Source organism: Pteropus vampyrus, unplaced genomic scaffold, assembly GCF_000151845.1.
Source record: "Pteropus vampyrus isolate Shadow unplaced genomic scaffold, Pvam_2.0 Scaffold272, whole genome shotgun sequence".
Lineage (NCBI taxonomy): Eukaryota > Metazoa > Chordata > Mammalia > Chiroptera > Pteropodidae > Pteropus > Pteropus vampyrus.
Genome location: NW_011889053.1, coordinates 760,531 through 773,427, shown reverse-complemented (window position 1 = coordinate 773,427; position 12,897 = coordinate 760,531). Strand labels below are relative to the sequence as shown.

The window sequence follows — 12,897 nt, the reverse complement described above, 5'->3', positions numbered from 1 at the left end:
AGGGCATCTCCGGGTTATTAGGGCCTTTTAAAAATAAATACATCGGCTTAAAAATCTTAAACTTTTCATCCCCTTGTTTCTGAGACTTTCCCCCTGGACTCTTTCTTTAGTGTGGAAGGATAGCCAGTGAAAAGAGAATGTTAAATTCTAAATGTGGATAAAAATGTACATCCAACGTGCTTCAAAAGGAATTAGTTTAGTTAAAAAGTTGTTTTTTTTTTTTTTTTTTAAATCAAGGCCCATTTGTATACAGAAATTTCTTATTCCCTTTTATTTTCATTTAACTGCCTATCTGGGATTATAATGAGGAAATGAAGTCATTCTGGAATTTGTTGAATGTACTGTGTGCTGACTGGTAGAATACAAGAGATACAAGTTTGATAAGGGACCGGTTCTTGTGTTTGGTGGCCTTGAGCTTCATACTGTTTTTATAAAGCAGTGCTGACAAATTTCTCCTAGAGGAGGATAAGTACATGGCAGCTTACCTAAGAATACTGTCATGGGTAAGCATTTTGGAAGAGTGTAAGCTAAAGGATATTAAAATAGTTCCGGGCAATTTAAGCTCCATGCTTCTAATAAAAATACTCATTAGCCAGGTCTCACATATAATCAATCAATTATTTTAATAAAAGATGCATTAGTTTGGTCCCTCATGAAAATTCTGGTTAACAGAAAAACAGAGTAGGTATTTTATGGCGTCCAAATCTGACTTACGAAAGTCTAATAATGGATCTCCATCCAGAAAGTTGACAGACTTCGTGGAAAAAATGACCGAGTTACCTCATGCTGTTTTTTCCTTACTCTTAACACTCCAGGTCACGAAAATGGAAGAGAGAGAGACGGGGGCAAAGAAGCGGGAAAATGCATAAAGACAGAACAAGTCACTTTCTTAAGTTCTCATCGAAATATATGTGAAAAGTCAGGTCTGCCTCGTGCTGGAATTGAAAAGCTCTTTCGAAATAGTTAACCACCAAAATTCAAAACGAAACAGAAAAATCCTTAAGATGGGCCCAAGGCAGGATTTAAGAACTGTCACAAAACTGTGTCAGATCCCTAACATTGCCGTTCGTTGTCATCACGGCACAAGCTCCTCGGCTGTGCCTCAATTCCGATTAGACTAATTCGACACTCTTCATGAAGTCCAAGGTGCGTCATAGCCCATCGTGGCTTGATAACTGCTTGACAGTTTGAACCAAGCGATGGGCGGACCTGGACGATCGGGAATAAATAATATTCTAGTTCCGTGGGCAGAAACACGTTTTCCAAAGCTGAGCTTCAGAAAGAGAACTCAGAGTTCAGTTTTGTGGCCTCATCAGAGATAAGCAATTCCTACTGAGCTTGTTGTCGTTAGGAGAAGCCTCTAAATTCGTTGGACTCGACAACAAATATCTCAATCTGGGAGCATAATGTGGAATAAACCCTGGGCCCTCTAGCAGAGGAAGATGCCCAAATAAACTTGCAAAATTCTTGTTTTTGAGGATAGAGGTGACTATCCTTTAGACGTCATCCATGTTATAAACCGAGCATATATATTTTGGGCAAATACTCCAGTTGAGAGCCAATCTATGCCATCCTCCCTGCTCCCCCAAATAAAACGAAGCAAAGATGCATTTCGGGCGGTGCCTCTGGAATTCAGAAGCTCTGTCACTGGCTTCTGGAGAGGGCTGTGCTCTGGGCCCGTGGTGTGGGCAGCAGGCGGGGCAACGCTCATGGTCAGCCTCTGTTCACCCCCCGCCTGCGTCTGGGCCTTCTCTACAGGGTTCCTGCCCTGCCGGTGAGGTTCTTGGAAGGAAAGTGACTTTTACTCTTTCCATATGGTGGAGCTGGAAGCCGGGTCATTTGATTTATCCTTGTTAAACTGTAAATGAAGTTAATTTTACTGTGCCAGGAGTCAGGAATAGATAATGTTCCCGCTTGAGGGAATAGATGGCTTGCTTCACAGTGACGGGGAACTTTTCCTCGGAATGTACTGGAAAAGACTCCGAAAATAGACGAGGAGGAAGAGACTTTGTAATCTGAAAACATTCTCTTCAAAATGGTAGAAAGGTACTTCTGCCAAAGTCTCACCTGGCAAATACATAGTCTCAATAAATTTTTTTTTTTTCATTTCATGACATTAAGATAGTTGAATTAAAATGGCCTGAGATTAATTTATAATCAAATCGCTATTCTCAATCACTAAAATGTGCAAGTCATCCGAAGCAGCCAAGACCTAAAACTAACTTGATTATCTTGCAAACCTGCAGACAATTGGCAAGGTCATAGATTGTGCTGCAATTGAGCTATGTGCTGACAAACAGAACTAGCATTTTCTTTTAGTGCATGTATTGGATTAAAAAAATACCTTCCCAGGCTGTGACTCGTTTCCATGCATTCTGATGCTGCTATCTACAGTTTTAGCAGATACAATGGAAATACTGGTAAATCAGAGCATTTAAGAAATTAGAATTATTTAATTTTTACTAACGGTTGTAAAACTTAGTGAACGGAGGGAAAAAACTAGCCAAAATATGTGCTATAAAATCCTCCCCGCGTCCATGAGGTATCACCAGTTGTCAAGAAAATGCCAAAATGAACAGTCTTTCAAAAGACATCCTAAACTGTCAGGCAAGAACAATTCTCACTGAATGTGGGAGGAAGGGAGAGAGGAAAATAAAATCGAATGTCTTTTTCTGGAAGGTTTAGATTAAAATCTCAATGCTCTACTTCAGGGCCTCTAAATAATTATGCTTTGCCCAAAATAAAGCCAATCCGAGAGTCTCAATTTTCAGGGAAGTTGGCAACCATCTGTAGGCGGAGCCAGGCCTACCCCAAACGGAAATCAGTGTTACCTCGTTTGCAGCGATCCATTTTCTGTTCATGGATGAAAGGAAAATTTACATCGTCTCGGACCTTAGTTGCTTCTTTTACATTGTACACAAACTATTTTGGAACTGATGTATTTTAAAACGTATACGAGCATGGATTATTTCCTGTTCAACCTATGTTATAATTTCATCTTTGTGATTCATTTTCTTACCAAATTAACACTCCGGCAGAATTATATTTGAAGGATTCCTATGGTGAATTATTCGGGAAGATGAGGAATACTTCATTCCAAGTATTCTGTCATGTGAAATGACTTACAAAGATACAATTTCCCTTTAAGCATGGTTCTCAAAGCCAAGCCATATCTGTGTTCACGGCATTGATTCTTAGAGATAAGGAAAAAATAAATCTTGAGTCATATTGTCTAAACCTGACGGAAGGGGTCAGTACTTAGAAATACTTCCCTATTATCAGGCGCAAGCGACATTGCTATGGACCTTCACACAGTCTCTCTGGGACTCCTTATAGTCTATACGCTCATGTCAGTGCGAAGCACATGTTAAAAGAAAACCAACCAACCAACAAACAAAAACAACAACGTCCTTTTCATCCTTTGCTGGCAGGTGGCGGGAGACCTGATTTTTTCAGAAGTCCCATAGCATTTAATGGCTCGTGAAAGACAACCGCGGGGGCAGATGGGCAAGACCTGGGGCTGTGGCTTCCCTGTCACTTACGCTCTCCACGCCACGTCTTTGATCAGACACGCAGTCGGCACCAGGAATAACCCCAGCCAGAAGTGTGCGGAGCTCAGGACCATCGCTGCCTGCAAGACACAGAAGCGACACGGGCGTTAATACTTTTTCTTCCCAAAATGGCGAAACGTAATTTAACCCTGGTCAAACATCTCATAACACCGAAGCAGCAGGGAGGAGTAAACTCAGTGGAGGCTCCAATGTGCACCCAGGAAGAGCGTCAAGGGGCCCGATGGGCTGAGCGCTCCTCCACAATCTCTACCGGCTCTCATCTAGTTCTTTTATTGTGACAAGGGTTGTCACCGCTCTCTTTCCATGAAGTGCTTGAAGCCTCTGTGAGATCAGAACACTGTCCTAAGTCCCTCCCGCAGAGAAATGTTGGACAAACGTCGGGGCCACCAGATTCTGCCAGAATAAACTTTGACCCACTAGGGTCCTGTCATCTGCCTCACTATCCATCGGGCACGGTCCTTGGCTGCTCGTTCATGCGGCAGAGCCAGTGTCATGGAGCAAAGCACTGTGGTTCCCAACAGCCAGAAGAGGAGGGCAAACAGGTTAGTTTTGCCTTTGAAGAACTTAAAGTTGTGTGGCACACACACACACACACACACACACACACACACTTGTGTGGTGTAATTTACATGATACAGTGGAAGACCGTTGTCACAATCCTGGTTTACAGGTGACTATTAGAAGGCTGGGAAGACTCATTAAAGCAGACAGAATGGGGGATGTGCCTGGAAAGATACGCAGGACTGGACCAAGACAGAGAGAGGGAGGAATGGAGTCCCCAGTGGCGGGATGCACGACGGGGAGCAGCTGTTCTTGGTGGCGCTGCTCCTGGCACGCCAGGTCGGAGCCTGTTTGGGAGGGAATAGGTAAAGAGGGTTTGATGGAACAGAGTTGCAGGGCCAGATCCGATGCCAGTGAGGTGAGCGGCAAAAGCAGAAGAGGACACGGCTCTGGACAGAAATGGGGTTGGGGGTACGGAGCCCTTAGATTTTGGTTTTGAGCGAGCGAGGCCGGGAGCGTGGCACTGGCTGGCGGTTGGCGAGCCAGCCTAGAAGGATGGGCATCGATGCGCTTTGCTGCGACGCCTGACCAAGTGGAGTGAGGCTTGTGGATGGAGGGAGGAGGGGCTGAGGCACGATGAATGTCCCGGACCCTCGCAGGGTCCTGGTAGGGCTGAGAAACGAGGGGGGCCCCTGAAGTAGCCCTCTTCATGCTGCACAGAAGAATGGTGTTCTCCTCGGCCCTAGCCTGTTATCCAACCTTCAACTTGCTCTTTGATTTTGACCTTCTCCTCCAGTCGGCTGGCCAAACACGCTGAGGCCTTTGCCGCTCCCCCTGACTGCTCCTGAGCGGGGGGCCCCTCTCACTGCTTCTCCGTCCGTCCCCAACCCCCTGCAGCCACCGCCAAGCGCATGCCCAGCCAGGTCTGTCTTGCCTCTGAACCCCATCACGTAGCCCCGTTTGTGGTCCTCGGAAGTTATGACAAAGAAACTGAGGTGCGGTGAGGTTTGGGCTGAAGCTACACTCCAGCCCTGGCCCTAGCAAACGGCTTTCCTTTCTAAACACAAGAGTGCCACCTTTTTGGAGGAACAATGTGAAACGTGAAACACCGGTGAGCTTTGTCCCATCCATCCCAGCTCTCAGAATTCATCCTGAGGAAATAAGTAAGAAAATGTATAAAGAAGCAGGTATAAGAATATAGCGCTGGACTATTAAAAAAAGTAAGAGGTAAATGCCCAAGAAAAGGACTTACTAGGACATTGAGGTCCATCCCACGGACTGCTATGCAGTAATTCAAGGGATATAGAACCACATTTGTGGGCAGAGAGGGATGTCATGTTATACCGCTAATGACAAATCTGGGTTCTGAGATAGCGCTTTACAGGGGCCGGGGCCGTGGCCACGGGCGTGTGGAGTAGGAAGGTGATTAGCTCAAGCCTCCAAACTGTAGTTGACGTGTCACCTTCCCACGAAGGCTATCCACAAGTCCCAGCATCTTTGGGTTAATACATATGTCAGTATACACCGATCTACGCCACCATTTGTGTCTTCCGGTTTTAGTATTTCCCCGCCTTTAAAAAACACATCTCAGGACTTCAGAAGCGGTGGCGTGGCCCCGGCCTTGATGCCTCAGACAACCAACCAATCCCTCTGCACATGTGCATGCTGATGTGTTCGGAGGGAGGAGCGTCTGGGTACCACAGTTGCCAATTTTTATTTGGCTATTTCTACTTCCTGTTTTTTTTTTTTTTTTCCTATAGAAAACATATATTGCTTCCACGAAAGAAAACTTAAACTCGCCCCATCCCCTTCCAAGCAAACTATAAGGAGATGGATTAGCCAGCTCCTCTGTGGTCCATCTCTCATCGCCAACCCTCTGGCCTCGGGGGATGGGGGGGGTCGTGACTGGGGTCCCAGGAGCCCAGCTGGGAGGACTCCTGGGGTTTTGTGGTGCTTGGCCTGCATCACAGGTCGTCCGCTAGGTGTACTTATCAAAGGATGCGATCGCTTAGAAATAACGTTTCGCAGCCGTAATGCCCCATTGTAAAAATATTGTGGAACTGGGAACTTTTCTTTGCAGAAGGAAATGATTATGGAAAGTGAACTTCGAGCTGCCCCGTTGGAAAGAGGACCCCCCCGCCCATCCCCAAATTCACAAAGGTCATTCATATGGCGATTGGGAAGTGTTGTTTTGTTGTTGGTTTTTGAAACCTGGAGCTGTGACGATATCACGTATATAACTAATTTGAAAGGTCTGTCTCCGCAAAAGTTTCTAAGGCCCTCATTTTCACACAGATCCGACTGAGACTGAGGCCCGGATTCCTGAAATCTTTGCTGAAGCCACAGCTTTAGTCATTTAAATTTAGTTAGATTGTTCTTGTTCTCTTCTATTGAGCTGAGCTAGGTGACAAATGACGCTTAATCACTCTCCCTCTCCCCCTCACATATGCTATGGAGTGAGGTTTTTAGAGACACCCCTTTGATGTGCTAACAGCCCCACTGGGAAGAATGCACCCCTCAGTTCACAGGTCTTTAGCTGGCAATGACTATTAACCACTTAGGTGCCCAATGCATAGGAACCCACGGTGGTAAATTAGAGGAAAGGGGGGCTCAGATGGGTGCCATCACTTGATAAACTGGGACACAAACTGGTGAGAGCTGAGACGGGAGAGGAGGCTTGTCTGCTCAGGACGGTGTGCGGCACCGCAGGACAAGAAGCGGTAACGGGGGACAGCCACGCAACTGGTGATCAGGGTTGGCGCTTCCATCTGCTTCCGTGTGCCCCTGATCACACACACGCCCCCACGGCGCCAGCCACCCATGAACATGGTGACCCATGAGAAAAGGGTATACGAAGGAGGCCGGAGTAACCCGAGCTAGGTAAGGTCAGCTCGTGTTCCCCAGTGTGGGGCGAACGAAGATTATTGGGGAGAGAGATGGAGAAGGTAACAGCTCACTTTTGAGGGGAAGGAACCTAAGATTTCTTGGTGCATCCATACGTGCCAGGGCTTCCCATAGAGCACTACATTTAACCCTCACAGTCCCTATTTTACAGCGGAAAAATTAAGTCTGCAACCACCCCCAAGGACCTGCAGCCAGAGAGTCTGAATCACCAAGATTCAAACCAGGGTCAGCTGGCCCCCAAGCCCTACTCCCTCCCCTAAGCTTCCCTCACCTGTCTCTCCCAAGTGGACGGGAACACTGGAGGTACGATTCTGACTTCAACTGAACACCATAAACACCACGCACCAAAATCAAAATTTAAAGTAGGAGAAAATTCGGAGAGCTTGTAAAGTCACAGAAACAAAAAGTAACACAGGAAGAAAGAAACAAATCCCCCAATCCCGCCACCAGACCCAGTGTCAATAACAACACAATAAAACCTGAACCACAAAGATAGCTTTACAGGAATACTTGTACTTGTAATCCCGTTCTCGGCAGAGAAGAAAATACCGTGGCCAGAGAAAGTGCTTAGTGAGACCACATTCAACATTCACTTGCCACAGGAGGGAGGAAGCAAATTCCAGGCTCCAATCCAGGTCTTCATTTCCTGTAATCATTCTTACCCCATACAGAAGCCTGGTGCCAATTTTAAGTTTAGATTCACTAAAAAGGGGGAAGACATCTCAGTTCAATACTTCGCAACATCTTCAGAAGCACTCAGGTCAGGAGCCCTGTGTGAATGTAAACGAACTTCTAGAAAAACAACCAACGGATCCGGAAACAGCAGACATACTTCTGACAACCCCAAAGCAAAAACAAAACAAAACAAAACAAAAAAACCAAGAAACTAACACACTCAGTCCTGATAGTTAAACCTAATCCAGTAGCATGTCTGGATCCACCTGTGCAAAGGGGGATTTGAACCCACAGCCTCCTGTGCAAACATCTGCCTCCTGATGATGGGGGAAATTGAGCAACTGTCTAAAAATGGCATTCCTACAATTGCAGTGTCATTAAAAACAAAAGATACAACGCACTCTTTTTTGGCATTAATACTTTTGTCACCAAGGCATAAGGTAGCTTTGTCCGTGGATGTTACCATTTTGAAACCCCCCAAAGTGCGTAATGGTTCACTGACACAGCCCCATGATGAGGGTTTCTCTGACGCGTCCCCTTTGCTCTTAACAAGCATATTCGCCCTCCATGAATAATAATGCGATGCTTTGGGTGGAGGGAGTGTTATGATTTAAATACAACGGGTGCTCGAAAAATGTAGTTTTGTTATAACAGGACGCTGTAGAAACATAGCTCTTGTTTATAGCAACTAGCCTATGGTACGTGGGTTTTGTTATACGTCATTTAGCTTATGTACGCTAAAACACATAGATCTTAAGTATTTAGTCTGAAGAGTTTTGACAGCTGTCTACATCCGTGTAACTACCTACCACCCAAAACAGGATGTGGGACATTTCCGTCATCCCTGAGATTCTTCTCAGGCCCTTTTCAGTCAACCTTCGTCTCCAACTGCCAGACCCTGTCCTGGTTTCTGTCACTATAGCTACGTGTTACCTGTTAGGACTTCAGAAAAATGGAAAGACAGAGCGCTCATTCTTTTTGAACCTGGCTTCTTTTGCCCAACATGAGTGTCACCCACGTTGCTGCACATATCTGTAACTTGCTCTTCTTATTTCTTGAATGGTATTCCATTGAATGAATATGTTACGATGTGTTTATCCATCTCCGGTGGGGGGATGCTTGTGTTACTCCCGGTTCCAGCCTGTCGTAAGCATAAGGTTGGTACGCACACGCCTGTACAAGCCTTTTTTGCCCGTGTGCTTCTGCCTTTCTTTTGGGTAAACACCTTGGAGTGGGGTTGCTCTGTCATACGGGGAGCACATGGTCCGCTTTAGGAGCCACTGCCAGAGCTCTCCAAAGTGGGGGCTGGACGAGCTGAGTGTGCGAGGGAGCATTCCGGCTGCTCCACGTCCTTGCCGACACTTGGTATTGTCAGTCCTTTGGATTTTAGCCATTCTGGTGGCTCTGCCGTGGTGTGGCATTGTGCCTGTGGGGGATGCTCGGACAAACGTTATCATTGTCCGCCCCCCGCCCCGCTTTCTTTTAAGGCGGAAGCTACCCGTGGGGGTGGAGGGCTCATCTGCTGACTGGTGGGGCATCTCGCAATTCAAAGCTCCAGAAAGAAAATCCTGAAGCTAACGAGGGCTCAAAGGAGGTAATTCCTGTTTCGGAGCATGTAGAGGAGGGTGACTTTTTAAAAACTGGTGGTAACATTCGCACTCTGAATTATTTTCCAGCCCATGACGAGAGGAGATCCCCCAATTTTCTCAAACAGGCTATGAAGAGGTAGAGTGTTGTCACTGTAATTTGCCTGCTTACTAGGGTGAAAGATGAACATTTAAGTCCCTTGAATAACGAGCTTATTTTCTTTTTCAGGGAGTGGTCATTTTGATTTCCCATTTTTTCTCTATAGTACCCCATTTTAGAGACCAAATGGTTGGTTCCCCAGAATGACCCCTGCGCCCTGCTTTGCACTCATTTCCTGCAGCGGCTTTTTGCCTGAGAAGACGGGCAATTCTTCCCATTCTGGGAAATTAAAGCGGGGGATGTGGGACCGGGACGTGGGGCTCTCATTTTCCAGTTTAAAACCGGTACTGAGTAATCTGTACTCTCTTCTGCTTTCGGAAATAAAAAGCAGTGTTGACGGAGACACACGTGTCGTCTCTGCCTGCTACGTCACAGGGGCGGCTGTCCCGCAGGGATGACGGGGAGGGCTGCAAGGACAGCACGGTACCGGCTCTGCCTTTCCCCCCACGGGCGTGAGCCCACCGGCCCCCAGATCGCGCTGTGGGTGTGTGTGTGTGTCCGTGGCGTAGTGTTTACGTGGTGTGTTTACAGGCAATGCTAACAACCGCTCTTCCCAGAAAGCCGAAAGAGGCCCTGTTCTGACCCGGACAGTGTTCCACCTGCCCGAAGACAGAAGTGAGATGCCCGACAGTCGCGACTACCCTGATGATTTAGAAAATTGGCTTCAATGTTAAAGCACGGTATTGAAGACAGACGCCAGTCAAGATGGCCCGTCTCGCTGATTTGCCATCTCAGCGATGAGATCCCTCCTCGTGACTCTGACGAGCTGGGCCCTCCCTCAGGAAGTCTAGAGATTGGCTCCGGGCACGGCCAAACTGCCCTTTTGCCCTCAGACAGCCCAGGGCCTTGGAATAGACAGGTGCTGCTGGAGACGCGGTCCTGTGGCACAGTCTGCGGCCACCTGCACCTCCTGAGGCAGAGCAGGAGGTGCTCTGCGCACTTCTCCTTCCACAGCCATGGGTGTAGCCAGGGTTCTCGATCAGCACCTTGGTGGGCACCCTGCTGGGGAAGGGTGTCTGAAAGTACCAAAGCGACTGGCCAGTGGTTCCTTGAAAGGCCAGGGGGCTGTGAGGGCTTCTGTGGGAGGCTGGATGGCATGGTCTTTAAAAAGAACACTGTCTTAGTCAGCTCAGGCTGCCATAACAGAGCACCTGGGACCGTGGAACAACAGACATCTGTTCTCACAGTTCTGGAGGCTGGATGTCTGAACTCGGGGTCTCAGAGTGGTTTCTCCTGCGGGCTCTCTTCCTGGCTTTAGGTGGCGTCCTTCTCACTGTGTGCTCACGTGCCGTGTGTGTGTGTGTGTGTGTGTGTGTGTGTGCACGTGCATATGTATACACAAGGAGCAGAGGAGGGAGGGGGAGAGCACGTGTGCTAGCTCTCTGGTGTGTCTTCTTGTAAGGGCTCTAACCTCACCTGGGGACCCCGCCCTCATGACCTCATCTAACCCTAACTACCACCCAAAGGCCCCCCGCTCCAGACACCTTCACAGTAGGGATCGAGGCTTCATATTTTCATATTCAGGCGTGATATTTTTTTTTGGTGGGGGGGGCGGGACACAAACATTCAGTCCACGACAAGCATGGACAGCCCACCCAGGCCCCAATCCCAGCTCTGTCACCTACTCTAACTTAACCACTATGCCTCAGTTTCTTCCTCTGCGAAATGGGAGAAATATAATACGTCACGGGGTTTCCACTGGGCTTCAGAGAATTAATTAAACATAAAGCATTATAAAAAAAAAAGTGCTTGGCACACAGTAAGTGCCATATCCGTTACCTATAATTGATTTTTTAAATGCTATTGACATAACCGCAGATCTTATTTCGACGCGAATCTTATTTAGAAGTCGACAGTGACGTAGAGTGACTCCTGGAGGGGTTTTGGCGGGGAGGTGGGTCCAGAAGGTCACACTCTGTTCCACCTGTCAGGGGGCTCACCCGCCACTGTTCTCAGGCGCTGGATCGAGCTGCGTGCTGCTGAATTCTCAGACGGTATTGCAAACAAGCTGCTTATTGGTGCCAGGCAGCGAGTGTTAGTCATGACGCAGATAGAAAGTGAAGGTCTATTCTATATGCTCAAGGACAAGCACCGCTCACCTGTGCTCACTGCCGATATGCTGCCTTCTCTTTTTAATTGATCGAGGTGAATGTCCTAACATCGCACCAGGTCGGGCACTGCCTCTCGCCTCTGATCTCCATGGAGCGGCACTTAGAGCCCAGGCCCGGCCATTGCCGTCCGATGACGAAGAATGTTCACCCGTCACTTTGTGCGCGAGTGGAAAAAAAAAATAAGAGTAGGTGCTAATAGCTCATGAAAAATCTTCTCCGTGGAGCCGCATGCCAGGAGGCTAAACTGCCTGAGTCACAGCCGCAGGAAGAGGGAAAATTCTCGGTCCAAACTGTGTTTGTTCCAGAGCCTTAGCTGCTGTCACTGGGCGGAGGGCGAGCGAGGCCTCCTCACCACGCAGAACTGACCTGTCGTGGAGTAGCGAGCCCATGGCTGTTTTCCTACCCTTAGCGAAGAACGAAAAGGAATTCAGAGCTGGAAGGCCTTGGAGATTGCTTCGGCCTTCGCCTGCTTTCTGTAGCCTCCCAGTTGGCGGGAACCACAATCCGAAGACATAAAATCGTTGTCTCTGATGGCGATGGAGACTTCTCCCAGCCCAGCAGCCGGCCTCCCAGGCGCACGAGGCCAGAGCGGCCATGTGCTGAGGACAGTGCCCTGGGAAGGACGTCTCCCAGCGTTTCCGCTTGACGCTGATGATGACATGGATGACGGGAGTTACCTAACTAATGGCAGGTGCACACACGTGTGTGCACACGCACACACACACACACATCATAAACCTGAGATATTGCACTTCGCCGAAAAGTCCTCATTGATCACTCCTTTGGGCCTTTAAAAATGCTACTATGACCCGGAAGATTTGTGTATTCTAAATGAGAGTACCAACGTGGTGGTATTTAGAGAAAACCACGTGGTAATAAGACATTTCCTGGATCTTCGGTCTCACCCAAAGGTTTGAAAAATAGATCATTTCATATTAAAACCAAGAATATTTTCACAATAAGTTTGAATGATTTCTTTTTTCCGAAAACCAGAGTCCTCAGATAAATGTCGTCCTTGAGACCCAAGGCTGCAGGATGAACCCCAGGCTTCGGGGCGGATGTTCATCTCTTCCCCCTCCCCTGTTTTGGGTGCTTCATGGGCGAGTCTGAGGAGAGTGGAATTAACGGTCATGAATACGTATCTGGGCTCCTAAGTAATTTACACATTAGATGACCCATCGTCAGGCATGGGACAAGTGGCAGGAGTTGGCAGCAGGAGTGGGGTGTACACGGAAAGGCCTCAGGTCACCAGGCGTTAACTACAGCGCGATTCCGCTCAGATCCAGGCTTCGCTCGGCTCTCGCTGGGGGTCAAGCTCTTCCTGCCGTCTGCCCCTGGGATTCCCTGGGGTGCGTCCCAAGCTTTCTCCCAGAATGAAGGCCTGGGAG

At 47.9% G+C, this 12,897-nt stretch overlaps 1 protein-coding gene across 1 annotated transcript in view; it reads right to left on the bottom strand.

The window, feature by feature from the left end:
- Window positions 1-12,897, bottom strand: part of ATP8A2 (ATPase phospholipid transporting 8A2) — a 390,044-nt gene that overhangs the window by 38,582 nt on the left and 338,565 nt on the right. The window contains exon 25 of the mRNA XM_023520615.1: window positions 3,543-3,631. Within this exon, the coding sequence (XP_023376383.1) occupies window positions 3,543-3,631 (89 nt within the window). The remainder of the gene's footprint in view (window positions 1-3,542; window positions 3,632-12,897) is intronic.